General features: G+C 48.7%; 1 protein-coding gene across 1 annotated transcript; it reads left to right on the top strand.

Annotated features, from left to right (window-relative positions):
• Positions 9,725–17,069, top strand: KRT4 (keratin 4). The gene is made up of 9 exons (XM_001927218.5): positions 9,725–10,319; positions 12,264–12,478; positions 13,642–13,702; positions 14,033–14,128; positions 14,683–14,847; positions 15,245–15,370; positions 15,784–16,004; positions 16,259–16,293; positions 16,390–17,069. The coding sequence occupies exons 1-9, from the start codon at positions 9,831–9,833 to the stop codon at positions 16,587–16,589; spliced, it is 1,608 nt and encodes a 535-aa protein (XP_001927253.3). The 5' UTR covers positions 9,725–9,830; the 3' UTR covers positions 16,590–17,069.

Genomic DNA, 19,108 nt, shown 5'->3' with positions numbered 1-19,108 from the left:
GTCAGAAGGTCCCCAAAAGCCCTTCAACTTTCCCAGTCTCCATCTAGACCCACCCCCTCCCTGAATCTACCTGTACCTCCCTCCCCTGTCTGTGCCTGTGATGTGTCTCAATAAAAGGCAACTGCACTATCAATCTGTGGCTCCAATCTGTCCCACTCAGGGAACTGAAACTCTCAACTGATTGACTCCCTGATGGTTAAGGCAGCAGCAGTCGGGCTCACATGCTTCAGTTGTGCTCAAAACACATTAGCTCAATACCATCACTATGTGCCTTGGCTATTACTCTCCCCCTTTCGGAGTTCATAGGCGAAGGCTGGAAGGAATATGTAAGCTGCTCATGGCAGGACCCAGCTACTGAGCAGCTGCCTATTACCCAGCCCATCCCCAGATGTTATTGAGCCTTCTGTCAACTCTGTAAGGAAGGCAGCATGAGTGTTCAGCAGAGAATCTTGAGCTTCAAAAGTGGGTAGACCTGAGTTTAAATCCCATCTCTGCTCCTTACTAGTTGTGTGTGAGTAGTAAGGCAAATTACCTAACTGTTCTTAAGTCTCAGTTTCCTCCACTGTAAAAGCAGGGTGTGATGAGAGCATGTATAAAGCATATGGCTCAAGAGGGCCTTAACAGGAATTGTTTCCCTTCCCCCTATATTTTGGTTTCCTAGGTCATCATCTTGGAGTCAGATGATTTCTCTCTCAGCCCTCACATCCAGTTATCAACAAGAATCCACATTTTCCTACAATAACTGAATATTTATTTCTTTAAGGGCACATGGAACATTTTGTCTTATGTTAGACCACAAAACAAACATTGGCAAAAGATCACAAGCTTTTCCTCCAAAATCAAGAATAAGACAAGGATATCCACTCTCACAACTCCTATTCAACTAGTACTGGAAGTCCTAGCCAGAGTAATCAGGTGATATAAATAAATAAAAGGCATTAGAATTAGAAAGGAAGAAATAAAACTGTCTCTATTTACATATGCCATTTTTTTTCTTCTTTTTTTGCCATGCCTGCAGCATGGACAAGTTTGTGGGCCGGAGATTGAATCTTTGCCACAGCAGTGACTCAAACCACAGCGGTGAAAATGCAAGCAGTGACCCTTAAACCCACTCCACCATAAGGGAACCCCAGATGACATGATTTTATATATAGAAAATCCTAAAGACTTCACCAAAAAACTGTTAGATCTAATCAATTAATTCAGTAAAGTGAAAGCATACAAAAATACATAGTTTTTTATACATTAAAAACAAAAGAAATGGAGTTCCCGTCGTGGTGCAGTGGTTAGCGAATCCGACTAGGAACCGTGAGGTTGCAGGTTCGGTCCCTGCCCTTGCTCAGTGGGTTAACAATCCGGCGTTGCCGTGAGCTGTGGTGTAGATTGCAGACGCGGCTCGGATCCCGCATTGCTGTGGCTCTGGCCTAGGCTGGTGGCTACAGCTCCGATTAGACCCCTAGCCTGGGAACCTCCATATGCCGCGGGAGCGGCCCAAGAAATAGCAAAAAGAAATAAAGAAAACATCCCATTTACAATAGCATCAAAACAATAAAATGCTTAATAAATTTAACCAAGGAGATGAAAGATCTCATTGAAAACTATAACACATTCATGAAAGAAATTGAAGAAGACACAAATAAATGGAAAGACAACTTGTGCTCATGATGGACTGGAAGAATTAGTATTGTTAAAATATCCATACTCTTCCAAACTATTTATAGATTCAGTGCAATACCTATCAAGATTCCAAGGACATTATTTACAGAAGTAGAAAAAACACTCTAAAAACTCATGTGTAACCACAAAAGAACACAAACAGCCAGAGAAATCCTTAGAAAGAAGAGCAAATCAGGAGGCACTACAATTCCTGATTTCAAACTATATTGCAAAGCTCTGGGAATCAAAACAGTATGGTCCCAGCATAAAAACAGACACATAGATGAATGGAATAGAATTGAGAGCCCAGAACAGTCAACTAATATTTGACAAGGGAGCCAAGAATACTCCATGTAGAAAAGACACTCTTTTCAATTAATTGTGCTGGGAAAATTAGACATTCACATGTAAAAGAAGGAAACTAGAACTCTGTCTTACACCACTCACACAATTAACTTAAAATGAATCGAAGACTTAATGCAAGACCTGAAACCATAAAACTCCAAGATGAAGATATAGGAGAAAGCTTCTTGATAGGGGACTTGGCAATAATTTTTTTTGATTTGACACCTAAAGCATGATAAAGAAAATAAAAAATAAACAAGTGGACTGTATCCAACTAAAAAACTTCTGCAAAGCAAAGGAAACAATCAACAAAATAAAAAGCCCACCTACGGAATGGGAGAAAACTTTTGCGAACCACATATCTGATAGGGGGTTAATATCCAAAAAATATAAAGAATTCACACAATTCTGTAGTAAAAACCTTCAAATAATCCAATTAAAAATAGGCAGAGGACTAAAGAAACATTTTCCCAAAGAAGATATTCAAATTGCTAACAGGCACATGAAAAGATGCTCAGTATCACTAATCATCAGGGAAATGCAAATTAAAACATAATATCACCTCATGCCTGTTAGAATAGCTATCACCAAAAAGACAAGAGGTAACATATGCTGCTGAGGATGTGGAGAAAGTGAACCCTTCTGCACCGTTGGTGGGAATGGAAATTAATGCAGCAGCTATGGAAAACAGGGTGGAGGGTCCTCTAAAAATTAAAAATAGAGCTACCAAAAGTCCCAGCAATTTCACTTCTGAGTATTTATGTAAAGGAAACAAAATCACTGTGTTGAAGAGCTGCACCTCCATCTTCACTGCAGCTTTAGGTATAATAGTTAAGATGCCAAACCAACCTAAGTGCCTAATGGCAGGTAAAGAAGATGTGGTCTATAGATACAACGGACTATTAAAAAAAGCTATAAAAAAGAAGGAGGAGTTCCCATTGCGGCTCAGCCGAAACCAGTCTGACTAGTATCCATGAGGATGCAGGTTTGATCCTTGGCCTTGCTCAGTGGGTTAAGGATCTGGTGTTGCCACGAACTGTGGTGTATATTGCAGACTCAGCTCAGATCTGGTGTGGCTGTGGCTGTGGCGTAGGCCTGCAGCTGCAGTTCCAATTCAACCCCTAACCTGGGAACCTCCATATGCTGTAGGTGCAGCCCTAAAAAAAAAAAGAAGGATATCTTGCTATTACTACAACATAGATGGACCTTGAGGCCATTATGCTAAATGAAATAAGTCAGAGAAAGACAAATACTATATGATTTCACTTATAAGTGGAATCTAAAAAAAAATAATCATAGAAAAAAGAGATCAGATTTGTGCTTACCAGAGATAGGGAGTCAAGGGTAGGGAAACTGGGTGAAGTTCGTCAAAAGGTACAAACTACCAGTTACAAGATAAATATGTTCTAGAAATGTGATGTACAACATGCTGGCTATAGTTAAAAATGCAGTATGGCGTTAAAAGTCACTAAGAGAGTAAATCCTAAAAGTTCTCACTACAAGGAAGAAAACATTTTTTTGTGACTGTAGGAGGTGATGGATATTAAATAAATTTATTACAGCAGTCATTTTGCAATATATACATATACCAAGTCATTATACTGTATACTTTATTTATTTATTTATTTGTCTTTTTGCCTTTTCTAGGGCCGCTCCTATGGCACATGTATGTTCCCAGGCTAGGGGTCGAATGAGAGCATCTCTCATTTTACCTGTTTTACAAACGGGGCTGTGGCATATATGCTTTTGATGACCACAATGGTTTTGCTGCCAAAATATGTTGGGTAACCCCTGCTGGCACACGCTTGGGGAGAGACCAGGAGTTCTCTCTACCCTTGAGAAAGGAGGGACCCGGTGCACAGACCTCCCCACCCCTGATTCTAAGGGCTCCCCACCCTCTCTCTGTCCTCACTGCTGACTGTTCCTTTTCTGCAGAGTCTCTGATCCCCAAGTTGGCTCGGGCGCCCCAGAGAGTGACTCAGGGATGGTTGAAGTCGGGTGGCCGAAAGGGGTGAGGGCACAGACCTGATCAGGGTGCGGGAGTGGGGTTGCTTTCCCACACCACACACCAGGTTTGGGGCTGACAGTGATCCAGGGCTTGGGATCCCCATAATCCCAGGTCTGAATGCAAGGGCTTGCCGCCCTCCCTGAGAAAGCCGCAAGCGAATACACCCTCCGCTCGGCTCCACACCCCTGTCAGCTGCTCAGCCCTCTTTGAGAAGATGGGAACAGCCGCCAGTTGGGGAAGCGTCACGGAGAAGAGCGCGGAGACAAGAGCAGAAGCTGCGGGGTGGGGCGGGAACCAGCTTTTAGCTGTGGCTGCAGGGTAGAGGCACCTTGTCCAATCCCTGCCTCTGGTCCAGAGGCTGCAAGGGGGCATCCTTCCTCTTTGTAGGGAAGGAAACTCCTCTTTGCGTCTCTCCCTCCAGGGCCAGTGCTCTTTTGCACACAGGGCACGCCTGCCTTTTGTTTCTCCAGCTACAGTTTGAGGATTTTGAGAACTCTGGCAATTCTGACTTCATAATAGAGCCACAGAATACGGCTCTAGTTTAGTGCTTTCTTCCCAGTTGGTTTGGATTTCTTTCCTTCTTTCCTTCCTCTTCTTTCTTTCTTTCTTTCTTCCTTCCTTCCTTCCTTCCTTCCTTCCTTCCTTCCTTCCTTTCTTTCTTTCCTTCCTTCCTTCCTTCCTTCCTTCCTTCCTTCCTTCCTTCCTCCCTCCCTCCCTTCTTTCTCTCTCTCTCTCTCTCTCTCTTTCCTTTGGCTGCACTCATGCAGGTTCCCAGGCTAGGGGTCAAATTGGAGACGGAGCTGCTGGCCTGCACCATAGCCACAGCCACAGCAACGCAGAATCTGAGACACATCTGCAACCTACACCACAGCTCATGACAACGCCGGATCCCTAACCCACTGGTTGAGGCCATGGATCGAACCCGTGTCCTCATGGATACTAGTCGGGTTTGTTAACCACTGAGCCATGATGGGAATGCCCCCGGTTTGGATTTCTTATAGGATGTGTAATTTAGTTAATTTGTGTTTAGTTAGTTGGAGGACATAGAATCAGCCCCTCAGGACAGTATCTTATTGGGTACTTGGAAGGACAAGGCCACATGAACCAAACAACCAGTCCTGTGACAAAAGCAAGGACAGAACATGCTGACTGAGACCCCCTTACTGCTCTGCTGGACCATAAGCCACAGGTCTAAGTTGCTGTATGATGTTTTCCCCGGCAGATTCAGATACAAAGCATTGTGGTGGAGAGGTTAAGGTCACGAGCTTGAAATTAGGCAGAGAGGACTGGCCTCCTATCTCCACCACTTCCCAAAGGTGTGATCTCGGGCAAGTTACATAACCTCTCTGAGCCTCAGTGTCTGTAGCTCTAGACTGAGCAGAGGAACCCCACTTTTGCAGGGTTGTTGTGAGGAAGGGAACTCTTACAATAAAGGCACCCAATGGAGTTTGCCTGTGGTGTAGCGGGTTAAGGATCCGGTGTTGTCACTGCATCAGTTTGAATCACTGCTGTGGTGCATGGTGCATATTCTATCCCTGGACTGGAAACTTACATGTACTTTGGGCTTGGCTAAAAAAAAAAAAAAAAAAAGGAGAACCCCCACCAAACATCCACTATCCAGTGATATCCGGTGATATACATGAGAGTTCCTGCCACCTGAAAAGCAAGGCAGCCTTTCCCTTATTTTATTTTATTTTGTTTTATTTTATTTTATTTTTAGGGCCACACCCTTGGCATATGGAAGTTCCCAGGCTAGGGGTCGAATTGGATGTACAGCTGCTGGCCCACACCACAGCCACAGCCATAGCCATGTGGGATCCGAGCTGCTCCTGCGACCTATGCCACAGCTTGTGGCAGTGCCAGATCCCCGACCCACTGACTGAGGTCAGGGATCAAACCCTCATCCTCATGGATACTAGTCAGATTCGTTTCCCCTGTGCCTCAGTGGGAACTCCCCTTCATCTTATTTTTTGTCTCAGGGATGTACTCTAGGAAAATCCACCATAGCGCTTTCTCTTAGTATTGCAGTGTGACAGCTACAGACGGCAAGATACAATGAATGCATCATGAGACAACTCGGGGCTGCATCTCTCTGGATGCAAACCCTCCTCCTAGCCCACAAAAGTCCTCATCAACTCCCTGGGGCAGCCAAGAGGATAGAGCCATGAGTGGGAGGTGCAGAGACCAGATGAGGTAGCGAGGGGTCTGAGCTCTGGGCCCCACGAAGCCTGTGGTCCTGGCAAACCTCCCGCTGCCTCTCAGGGTAGGAAAGCAGACAGTCAGACCTCAGGTCCCCAGGGGGTGGCTCCAGGTGTCCTCTGCTCCTGCAGCTGCAGCCCCAGCCGTGTGAACCCTGGGCTCAGAGTGTACATTGGCGGAATCTGGGATGCTGGTACCCTCAGAGCTCCCTTGACCTGAACAGTTGGTTGGATCAGGTTTGTTCAGGTGCCCATTTCTGGATAGGCAAACTGACTTCATGCCAGGCAGGGTGGATGGGTTGAGAGGCCAGGGAGAGCAGTCTTTGGGATCAGATTGATGGAGGTTCAGGTCCCAGGTCCAGTTCACGCTACGGTGTGACCCTGATGGCTACTTAACCTCCCTGGGTTTCCAAGTCATCATTTGTCAGCATGATTTTTTCTTCTTTTGCTTTTTAGGGCCACACCTATAGCATATGGAAGTTCCCAGGCTGGGGATGGAATCAGAGCTTGAGCTGCCGGCCTATGCCACAGCCACAGCAATACTGGGTCCGAGCCGGGTCTGCGACCTATACCACAGCTCATGGTAACACTGATCCTTAACATACTGAGCGAGGCAGGGATTGAACCCACATCCTCATGGGTACTATGAGGTTCTTAAACTGCAGAGCCACAAGGGGAACTGAGCCACAGGGGAACTCACTGTAAGCCTGACGCTTATACTGACTGCAGAGCTTTTGGGAAGATGACATGACCACAGGTATATAAAACATCCAGCACAACACCTGGCATGATGCTGGCAGTTGATAAATCCTCATAGAAGAGATGAGAGGATGTTCAGCCCTGTCCCTGGTAGGAAATGGTCCGGGCTCTAGGATGCTGACTTCCTACAAGTGGTGGGACCATCCTTTGGGCTTTCTCCGTGGACCTTTGATGAAGCCGGGGTGGGGGTGCTCCTGCCCTCCCTGCCACGGCCCTCCCCCCACTCTCCATTGACTTAGAGGCCCTGGGGCAGGGGCAGGGAGAGCCAGCAAAGGCCAAGGTAGATGGGAACAGAGGGTGGGGTACATGTCAGAGGTAGCGGTAAGAAGAGGGCGGGGAGAAGGGACGAGGGCGGAGGTGGGGAGGGAGGAGCTGGCCAGAGGAGAGTGTCCAGCCTTTCCTGCTGCCATGTCCCCAAGGCCTGGATCCACTAAGCACCCTTTTTCTCACTCCAGGGCCCCGCCCTGCTCGCTCTCTTCTCACAGAGCGAGCTGCTCCTCTCTGCTGTGGCCAGCTTTCATTCAGTCAGGGTCAGCTTTACCTGGGGGAATTGTATAGACCCTCAGCACTGCAATGGGTCACCAGATTTGGAACATCAGTCTCATTAGGAATTGAGAAGGAGGATGCAGATTCATCTGATTTCCCCTCAAAAGTGGCAATGGCAAAGCCTGGGCAAGATAAGAATGAATGCCTACGGGCCTACTATGTACCAGGCCCCGTGGATACATCATTTCATGATCTGTGAGGCAGGCGTCCCATATTATAGATGAGAGGATGGGTTGAATGGGTTCAGAGAGGTTAGGTAACCTGCCCAAAGTGGCACAGCCAGTTAGTGGCAACAGGTGAGATTTGAACACAGATCCCTTGTACTCAGTGGGGAAGAATTGAAAGTGGGGCTTAAAAGAAGGATTTTATATTTGCTCTGAGAAAGGGCTCAGAGCTTTCACCATTCTGCCAAAAGTGCCCCCAGCAACAAAAATTTCCAAGCTTCTGCTCTAAATGCTGAGACCACTGTGGGAAAACAGAGCACACCCTATCCCCGTGGAGCCAAGCAAACGACTGGGCCGCAAATGGATAAGGGCGCATATAATGCTGGTCTGGGATCCTGCAAACACAGACCCGAACGGAGTCCCAAGAAGGAATGTCAGTCTTGGGGGCCTGAGGTAGAGTCACCTCCATTGGGTCCCCAGCTCCATGCTTGGCACACGGTAGATTCTCATTCTTTCTTCCTCCCTCCCTCCCTCCTTCTCACTCTCTCTCTCTCTCTTTCTTTCTTTTTCATTTTTAAAAGCTTTATTGAAGTCGAGTTGATTTGCAAGGTTGTGGTCATTTCTGCTGCACAACAGAGTCATCCGGTTACATATGCACACACATCCACGTCCGTTCAGATGCTTTTTCCCCGTAGACAATCGCAGAGTCCTGGGTAGAGTTCTCTATGCTGTACAGCAGGTCCCCATTGGGCAATCATTCCACATACCTCAGTGCACATACGCCAGTCCTGCATCCTCAGTCCATCCCTCCCCCATCCCGCTTGATCATCTCTCGGTCCCGCCACGTGGCTCTATTTGCAGCATTTAATATTTATTGATTTACATTTAGGTACTTTCAGAATTATTTTTCCCCCGCATGGGTAACTTTATTTATTCTGTAACATTTTTATTAAAGATTTTTATTTATGCGATTACAGTTGATTTACAATGTTCTGTCAATTTCTGCTGGACAGCAAAGTGACCCAGTCATACATATATACACATTCTTTTTCTCACATTATCCTCCATCGTGTTCCATGAAAAGTGACTAGATATAGTTCCCTGTGCTCTACAGCAGGATCTCATTGCTTATCCACTCCAAAGGCAATAGTTTGCACCTTCCTTTCTTCCTTCCTTTCTAGGGCTGCACTCATGGCATACGGAAGTTCTTGAGCCAGGGGTCAAATCGGAGCTGTATCTGCTGGCCTATGCCACAGTCACAGCAACACCAAATCCGAGCTGCATCTGTGACCCACGCTGCAGCTTGTGGCAGAGCCAGATCCTTAACCCATTGAGCAAGGCCAGGGATTGAACCCTTGTCCTCAAGGACACTATGTCAAGTTCTTAGCCTGCTGAGCTACAATGGGAACTCCAGGCACACGGTAGGTTTTTAATAACTGTGTCAAATTATTGAGATGAGTCTTGATCTAGGTTTGGAAGCCTAGAAGCCTGGAATATGCATTTCCCCTTTTGAATGTGTATGTGGGGCCAAGTGCACACGGAGGAATAGTAATGACAGTGACAAATAGTTGTGTGGCCTCTGATGGTTAACAAAGCACTCATTCATTGTAATCTCACTGTATCTTGAGAGGAAGTGAAGGTAAATATTTGCATTATTTCCAATTTATGGGTGAAGAAACTGAGCCCCAGAGAATGACTTGCTGCAGTTCTGCAGAACTGGGAAGGGCAGGCTATGCACTTGAAACTTGGCCGTTGGATTCCAAATTCTGTGGAGTGAGAGACAGAGTGATGGGTCGTCTCCTCTGGAGCAGGGAGGCCCCTGGAGGCCAGTGAGGTGGCAGTGCAGAGGGTGTAGGTGGTGGGGCCCTGAGACCAGGAGGCCCTGGGACACCGGTTCAGCTTCTCCTGTAGCAGAGTGTGCCCTCGGAATGACTTCAGTAGGTGTGTTTGTGACATGTTCAACAGGTGCAAGGAGGATGGGCCAGTGCCAAAGGCCAAGCCCAGAGATGTTTCAGATTTTTCCCTTTATGCCCCTGCAACCAAGCCCTGCTCTCCAGCACATATAAGAGACCCAGGCTAGGGCTGTGGCATTCAGTGGCCTGGCCCCTCTCGCTTCTCCCTGACAACTCTGAGCTTGCTGTTCTCTCTCTAGCCATGATTGCCAGACAGCAGTGTGTCCGCGGCAGGCCCCAGGGCTTTAGCTGTGGCTCAGCCATCGTAGGTGGGGGCAAGAAGTCTGCTTTCAGCTCCATCTCCTTGTCCGGGGGCGCAGGCCGCTGTTCCTCTGGGGGTTTCGGCAGCAGAAGCCTCTACAACCTTGGAGGGAAAAAGAGCATCTCCATCAGCGTGGCTGGGGCCCGGCAAGGTGCTGGCTTTGGGGCTGCTGGGTGTTTTGGGGCTGGCGGCTTTGGCACAGGTTTTGGTGCTGGCGGCTTTGGTGGTGGACTCGGCGGGTCCTTCGGTGGATGGGGTGGGGCTGGCTCTCTTGTCTGCCCTGCCGGAGGGATTCAACAGGTCACCATCAACCAGAGCCTGCTCACTCCACTCCACGTGGAGATCGACCCTGAGATCCAGAAGGTCCGGACCCAAGAGCGGGAGCAGATCAAGATCCTCAACGACAAGTTCGCCTCCTTCATCGACAAGGTGAGCCAGCCTTTTGGTCAGATAAGGTGATAAAAAGCCAGGGTTTCTGAGTCCTGGCTTCTCAGACCTGAGCCTGCTGGAGGCTTTGGGAAAACCATTGAACTTCTCTGGTCCTCTGTTTTCCAGTTGGTTAAGGAAAGTCATTGCTCTTTTTCTTTTTTTTCCTGGGGCTGGTGGGAAAATAGGCTGCTCGAAGTGGTTCAATATTTGGATTTCCTAGGCATGCTTTGTGTTACTGGGCACATGATTCAACTTTTCTGGGTCCAGTCACCCCAGCTATAAAGTGGTTCATTGGTTTGCTGCTTTTTCTCAGAGTTTGGTTTCAGAAATAACATGGTTATCACTTTGATAATTAACTGAGAATTATAGTTAACGTAATAATTTAACTATTGGCACTTCTGTGGCTGGAGCAGAAAAATACCAGGCTGGTTTCCCAAATGAGAAAAGGACTGATTCCAATGGCAGATTCTAGGTTCCAACAGGACATTGGATGGTCATTGCGTTTCTCCTGACTCTGGGCCCAATGACTCATTTCTGGGACTGTTTGAAGAAAGGAAGGGATGGGTCTCTCCTTTTCTTTTTGTAGCTCACCTTCTTGCTAGTTTGAATAGACCCATAGCAGCTTAAAGGGGCTTTATTGTGCTTTCTTGTGACTCTAGGACCTATTGATATAAAAACAAGATCAAGGGTTTGGTGCTTCCTTGTCTCATCTGCCATCATCAGTTTAAGTTCAGACTGTGATCAGTCTCCCTTGCCTGCTTTTCTTTAAATTCTGAAGCCATTAGGTGCGAAGGGCATGCCAAGCTGCAGCCTTGGTTTATTTGGCTAACTCTCTTCCTGGGGGGAGAGTTCAGGGAGGTCCCCTTGCAGGAGCGAGTCTAGCTGAGTCTCAGAATATGTCTAAGGCTTGATCTTAAAATCTTTTTTTTTTTTTCCTTTTCTAGGGCCGCTCCCGTGGCATATGGAGGTTCCCAGGCTAGGGGTCTAATCAGAGCTATAGCTGCCGGCCTACACCAGAGCCACAGCAACGTGGGATCTGAGCCACGTCGGTGACCTACACCACAGCTCACGGCAACACCGGATCCTTAATCCACTGAGCAAGGCCAGGGATCGAACCTGCAACCTCCTGGTTCCTAGTCGGATTCATTAACCACTGAGCCACGACGGGAACTCCCTTGATCTTAAATATTTACACTCAGTTATACGCAGGTTCACAGGGACACATGAAGTCCATTTATAAGTAAGCTTTTAAAAAAATCTTCAGGGAGGAGTTCCCGTCGTGGCTCAGTAGAAATGAATCTGACTAGTATCCATGAGGACACAAGTTCAATCCCTGGCCATGCTCAGTGGGTTAAGGATCCAGCATTGCCATGAGCTGTGGTGTAGGTCACAGATGAGACTCAAATCTGCTGTTGCTGTGGCTGTGGCGTTGGCTGGCAGCTATAGCTCTGATGAAACTCCTAGCCTGGGAATCTCCATATACTGCAGATGTGGCCCTAAAAAAGACAAAAAAAAAAAAAAAAAAAAAAAAAAAGTCTTCAGGGAATTTATCATTCCTTGGCTTTGGGTCAGTATCACTTTGAATGTACTTGCTCCCAGACTGTGGTCATATCTCCTAATTTTGTTTTATTTTATTACTTCATAGTAGTTCAATGTTTTTCTCAGTAACTCAATCCCAGACCCTGTGGTTGGGCAGTTATTCTTGCTGCGCCGTCAGGCCCCACAGCTCTGGCTGTGCTCAGCTCTTCCCAGCACACGTGCTGCTATGGAGCTGGGCCGCCATGTTTACCCCAGTGGATGGTGCCTGGAGCCGCAATGTGGCGGTGCTATTCCAATGGCTCTTGGGCTGCCTGGTTGGCTTGGACTGACTGAGTTGGTGTGGCCAGCCCTCCTGCCAGAGCTTCAGGCCCTCATCAGGTTGGTTGGTGCCTTTGTTAAACACAGGTGCGGTTCTTAGAGCAGCAGAATAAGGTGCTGGAGACGAAGTGGAACCTCCTCCAGCAGCAGAAAACCACCACATCCAGCAAAAACCTCGACCCCTTCTTTGAGGCCTATATTAGTGCCTTGAGGAAGCAGTTGGATACCTTGACCAATGACAAGGGATACCTGCAGTCTGAGCTGAAGATCATGCAGGACAGCGTGGAGGACTTCAAGGCCAAGTATGCGGGGAGGACATGCCACCTGACAAGTCTGCCCAGCCATACCCCAGGCTCCCTGTATTCCTCTTCAGTCATTTAGAATCCCAGCCTCTGAGAGGTCCCAAAGGGGTCAGGGACCACCTCCTGTCTGTTCCCCTGTATCCACATGGTTACTTGGGGTGAAGTTTAGTAACCCTAAGTTGCCCCAAACAGGCAATGAGTGATGCATTCAGGGAGCTGGGCTTGCCATACATGAATAAGACCAGAAATCACTCAGATGAAAAGCAATATAGCAGGGTCAGAAGAATACGTGTTGTCAGATACAAGGACCTGGATAGATGGATACTGATTTCTCCACTTACTAGCTGTGCGATCTTCCCCCGCCCATTTAAAAAAGTTTTATTGAAGTTGAGTTGATTTACAATGTTGTGATAATTTCTGCTGTACAACAAGTGATTCAGTTATACATGTACCCACATCCATCCTTCTTCAGAGTCTTTTCCCAAATAGACCATTACGGACTATTGGGTAGAGGTCCCTGTACTAGCTGTGTGGTCTTGAGTGAATTTAATCCACCCACTGGCCAAAGGACAGACTGTCTCTGAACCTTAGTGTTCTTCATCTTTAAAATGGGGACAAGAGTCCTACCTTATAAGTTGTGAGAGTTAAATGAAATTAAATGACATAAGAGAAAGTAGGTGGCATAGTGTTGGACATATAATCAGCACTGAATACATAGTATCTCTTATTATGATCACCATGGGGTGGAGCTGAGAAAATACTAATCCTTTCTCTCCATTCACTCTCACACCAAAGATAGAGAACTGGAGTATTGACAATATTCCTGTGAACTTAATCCACGCACTAGCCAAAGGACAGCCCGTCTATGGAAATAAAATCACCCAGATCATGGCTGGTCTCCTCTTCACATCTTCTCTCTTGCCAACAGTCTATTTAAAATTTGACTTTCACTTCTCTGAATGAGCCAGGGTCTAGACCGGGGACCTCATATATGGTAATTATTCCAGAAACATAGTGGAACAAATATCTAGTATGAACATGGGAAAATGTGGCCAACCAGGTGGATTTTTCCAAATAGATGTTGGAAAACCAGCAGCAGAGAGTGAGAAACCCTAGCTCACTGTGGGGCTTTTGTCTTTTCTTTCCCATCTTCCCACCCTCAGGTATGAAGAAGAAATCAACAAACGCACGGCTGCAGAAAATGACTTTGTGGTACTCAAGAAGGTAAGGGTGGACAGAGGATAGGGATGGGCTGTGAGGGCACCTCTTCCCTTGGGCATGGTCTTTGGCTTGAATCATGGGTTTGGTCCATCTCTGCCTCATCTCCATCCAACTAGCTCTTATCTAGATCTCACTGAGCAGGAATTAAGGCTGTGAATAAAGCCTGTTTGGATAATTAACTTCCATCTCTGCAGGTGGCTCTAGGAGCAGAAGAGGCCAGTGGATTAGTCCCTCACCACATCATCTGGCACTACTTTTGTGTGTCACAAAACTCCCCCCTGCGTCCTATTATAATGCCTCTACCTGGTCTCTTGTCCTCCCCTCCCCCCACAGGATGTGGATGCTGCCTACATGAACAAGGTGGAGTTGGAGGCCAAGGTGGATGGCCTTAATGATGAGATCAACTTCCTGAGGATCCTCTATGCTGCAGTAAGGCCTCCATCCCCCCATTCATTCAAGGAGGGGACTCTTCCTCTTGAGAGGCAGATGGTTGGAATTCACAGAGTTCTTTGAAAAGACTCAGTTGCCTTACTTCAGGGCCATGGGCTCTCGCCAAGGTCATGGATAGAAAGGGTTGACCTAAGAGATTCAAGTGAGAGGTTCCCAACACCAGAAGTTTTCTTAGAAGATCAGATCTAAAGATTGCATACAATCGAGTTTATTGCTCTCTAGCATTTTCTCTAGTGAAAGGGATCCATTTCTTTCCCTTCCATGCAACATACTGAGTGCCCACTGACCTGGGGTGGCTTCTGGTCCCCAGGGAGCTGTTAAGGCCACAGGCATTGCTTTTCTGTCTTGAGATGTCACCAACCACTTGATGTCTACATAGAAATTTACTTCTCTTCTCTCTTCATATTGGGAACACCAAGTCTGCTGCCCTGGGAGCCTGTGTCAGGGTCATTTTCATGGTGATGGCAGATTTCTGGCGTCAGAGATTAAGGAAGACCCTCCAGGAGGCCTGATGCGAGATATTTTCCCTGCAGGAGCTGTCCCAGATGCAGACCCACGTCAGTGACACGTCTGTGGTCCTGTCCATGGACAACAACCGGGACCTGGACCTGGACAGCATCATCGCTGAGGTCCGCGCCCAGTATGAGGAGATCACCCAGAGAAGCAAGGCTGAGGCCGAGGCCCTGTATCAGATTAAGGTGTGTGTTTGGGGTCTCTCAGGGGTTGGGGGGTGGCCTTTTTGGGGCTCTGCTTTTTTTTTTTTTGGCTGTGCCCACATCATGTGGAAGTTCCCAGGCCAGGGATCAAATATGCACTTCTGCAGTGACAGTGCTGGATCCTTAACCCACTGTGCCACAGGAGAACTCCCCTGGGCTCTTCTTTTGATGTCTGTGCGTAGGTGATCATCAGCTGGAGCCCAAGAGAAATCAGAGATAAACAGATTCTTCCAAGCATCACTGACCTGGGTCTGCCTTGAGATTACATGACATTTTGTATTAGCTCTGCCACCTGTGGCTATGCTTACTGAGTTCACTTGCAAATAGACCCTACCTCAATGCCCCTGACCCTTGTGTCACTGTGTTTCCTGGGTATTAGATCCAGCAGCTCCAGATCTCGGTTGACCAACATGGTGACAGCCTGAAGAACACCAAGAATGAGATTTCAGAGCTTAACAGGATGATCCAGAGGCTGCGGGCTGAGATTGAAAACATCAAGAAGCAGGTAGGTGTCACTTCTGCCCAGCCTGGGTCCAGGGCCAGGGGCCTTCACAGTAGACAAACAGATCAGGTCTTAAGCCAGAAGATGCTGAGCTTGTCTGCATAGGATTTGTAGCTCCTGACATAAACTGTACCCAGATCTTTTTGACAATATCTTAGTTAACATGACATGATGCCCCAGCAAATAAGATTTCTCTTTTCACTGGTTTTGCTTATCTTCATCTGATCAGCCTGGTGGGGGCATTGGTGGACCCTAACTGGAGTGAAGGAAATGAGTAAGAGTCAGGGAACGTGGGGAGAAGGACAGACAGAAGGCTGACACTGTAACCCAAGCAAAGCTGCTACAGGAGAGGGAACAGATTCAGGGTCTTAACAGCAGGACCCTGATGATTGCCTATCCTGCGCCCTTGCCTGCAGTGCCAGACTCTGCAGGGATCTGTGGCCGATGCAGAGCAGCGTGGGGAGGCGGCCCTAAAGGATGCCTACAGCAAGCGTGCAGAGCTGGAGGCTGCCCTGAAGAAGGCCAAGGAGGAGCTGGCCCGGATGCTGCGTGAATACCAGGAGCTGATGAGCGTGAAGCTGGCCTTGGACATTGAGATCGCCACCTACCGCAAGCTGCTGGAGGGCGAGGAGTGCCGGTGAGGGGGGTGGCAGGGAGGGCAGGGTGGGACTAGGAGAAACAGAGAGGTTCGGGGCCATGGCCAGTCCAGGGCAGCTCGACTGGACCACTTGCTGTGCTGGTGGTTATGAACGGGGACCATGGTAGCTAACAGGGTTCACATTCAGACTTTGCACTTGGCTGCTTAAGCGGGGGAAGGTGCTTGACCCCTGCTTATTGAACGCAGCGTGGCTCCAAGCTTGCTGAGGCACACCGCTCTTTCTGTCCCCACAGAATGTCTGGAGAGTGCCAGAGCGCCGTGAGCATCTGTAAGTACCCTCTGCCCCCGCTCTGGCTGTTCCTTCACCCAGGTTTGGGGTGAGACTCCTGGTTGGAATAACCTTGTCTTTGCCTTTCCCCTGCAGCTGTGGTTGGTGGCGCTGCCAGCGCAGGAGGCATCGGCAGCGGAGGGGTAGGGAGCTGCTCTGGATTTGGCTTGGGCGCCGGCTTCGGCTCTGGTTCCGGAAGTGGCTTTGGGTTTGGTAGCGGGGTTTGTGGCAGTGCTGGCAGCAAGATCATTTCCACCACCACCACCTCCACCCTGACCAAGAGGTCCCAGCGATAGAGGAGACGACGTCCCTGCAGCCCCCCTGGGGCCAGCCTGGCGCTGCCTTGGTGTCTCTGCTTCCTTCACTCCCCTCCCTACTCCGTTCCTGGGCCTCATCTCACCTGTGTCACCTCAGTGCCGGGGCATGGACTCTGCCTTCTTGGAGTTTGGTCGCATCTTCCTGATTTGGGCTTGGTGACCCAGCTGGAACAACGGGAGAGGGATCAGCTGACTCTTCACCGCCCATGGACAGAGGAGAACACAACGAGATGCTTCATCTCTAGAATTCTCAGGGTCACATATGTCCCCTCCTCGTCCAATGCCATCGCCTACCAGATCCTGGATATCTCTGCATCAGGACCAAACTCCTTCTCCATCACTTGGCAGCAGTGGCCCTGTGAGGTTGGGACAAGAACCACTCAGCACCCCACCCAACTCTCTTCTCCTTCCCTCTATCCATCTTTGGGTGAATCTTCAATAAAATGCTTTTGTCATTTACTTTGAGCAATTGTCTTTGTTCCTTGGGGAGAAGGCTCCAGAATTCAGGTGAAAGTGAAGGAATTGGGGCCCCGAAGGATCTGTCTGTCTAGACGGAAGTCATCAACCAATTTCTCAGGTCTCCACTTCTAAATTGCCCAGATTATTGGGAGAGAAGTGCCTTGTGCGGAGCCTGAAAGCAGCTTAGAGCACTGGAGCACAGGCTCAAAATAACTGACAATTTTACCAAGATTGCTGTTGCAGGCAATCAGGGCGGGGCCATCTCAGGGCTGAGGCTGTGGCTTACCTAGAGGGAGGGAAGGGGTGCAAGTCTGGAGATGAGGGGGAGTAAGGCAGCTATGAGGAGAGACAGTCAGGGGTCTGCATTGAGTATAGAACAAGAAGCGATGGAGCTTATGGAGAGTTTATACTCAGTGTCCAGCAAGGCCTCCTTGTCCCCAGGCTCAGGCTTTCCCACTAGACCAGCAAGGCTTTCAGGAACTTGATGGTAGAATCAACAAGGTCAGGATCCTTGGATGGAGAAGTGAAAGTGTGTTGGCCCGAGGAGCTTGATTCCAGGCTGTGCTCATTTGCCCATGACCTCAGATGATTCTGCCAGGGGTTACGTCTGAGTCGCTGCCCCTGAGTGGTGGGAGAGGGGGAGTGAGGCAGAACTTTGGGGGCAGTAGAGGGTACAGCTGCCTGATTGGGTCCAGCGCTAGAGATTCGGATTGGACAGGCAGAGGTGAGGATCTGGGTAAAGTCTTGGAGGACATCCTAATTTTTTTTTTTTTTTTTTTTTGCTTTTTGGGGCCACACCTATAGCATATGCATGTTCCCAGGCTAGGGGTTGAATCAGAGCTGCAGCTGCCAGCCTACGCCACAATCACAGCAACGTGGGATCCAAGCCGAGTTTGTGACCTACACCACAGCTCACAGCAACGCCAGATCTTTGATCCACTGAGGGAGGCCAGGGATGGAACCCCGGTCCTCCTGGATACTAGTTGGGTTCCTTACGGCTGAGCCACAGCAGGAACTCCGACATCTTGATTTTTTTTTTTTTTAATATCGGATTGATTCCAAGCTACCTGGAGCAAAATAATCTTCCCTTTTACAAAGGAAGTCTGCGCAGCTCCCCCTGTGCCGTGGGACCTGGATCCCTCCTTCTGTGGATGTAGGCAACATTCACTTCCGCACCACCCCCACCGACAGGTGCCTCTGACCTGAAGCCAGGAAGTGCACTCAGACTCCAATCCCTCCAGCGTGTTGTGTACAGACAGAAGGGTACATTGTTTGCCCAAAACCAGTCCCTGCCCACAAGCCTCCATGCAGGCTCAGGACAGCGGGGCAGAGCAGGGAGGGGTTTGCACTCCGGGGCAGGGGCCTCCTGCCAGGCGCAGTCCTTCACGAACCTGCTGCTAATCTCCCCATTGTCCCCTCAGGCTCAGGGCTCACCCAGCCATGGCAGAGCAGGAAGTTTTGACTATTTCTCATCTCTGCACCCCTCCCCCGGGAGAGTGCTGAACGGGCCCTTTTCTGAGGTTCTGGGGTGGGGAGGACAAGTCCAGTTTGGAAGCAGGGGAGGGGCTTCTCAGGTTCACCCTCTGGGAAGGTGGCAGGTCACGATGGGCCATGCTGAGAAGCTGGATCCCAGAGGCTGGGCAGGTTAACGCCTTTCTTGTGCCCTCTGAGCAGGTGGAGCTCAGGAGTGGCCAGCCTGAGTGTCACTTGCCAGGTCTCTCGGGGCCTCTGCAGAGTAATTTAAAGACTTACAAACACTCAGAGTTAGAGAGTAGATGATATATGTGCATGTGTATCTTAGGATCAACCTGTTCCTCTTTGTAGGCAAGTGGCTGTGTCAGGGTGCTTGTTTTTTAATTTATATAAGAAGACTCCTGTTTTACATAGATGAAAAACTGTCATGTTGGCTTCTGTTCCCAGACCAGTCCATGGAAGTAGATGCTGGCCGTGGTCCATGGGTCTGGAGCTGGCTGACCTGTCGGAGGGGACTCCATGGTGGGTGGGGGAGAATTCACTCTGAGACAGATGCCACCTTCCCT

The sequence above is a fragment of the Sus scrofa genome, chromosome 5, assembly GCF_000003025.6.
Source record: "Sus scrofa isolate TJ Tabasco breed Duroc chromosome 5, Sscrofa11.1, whole genome shotgun sequence".
Classification (NCBI taxonomy): Eukaryota; Metazoa; Chordata; class Mammalia; order Artiodactyla; family Suidae; genus Sus; species Sus scrofa.
Note: the sequence above shows the minus strand (reverse complement) of the source record. Positions and strands in the feature narration are given on the sequence as shown.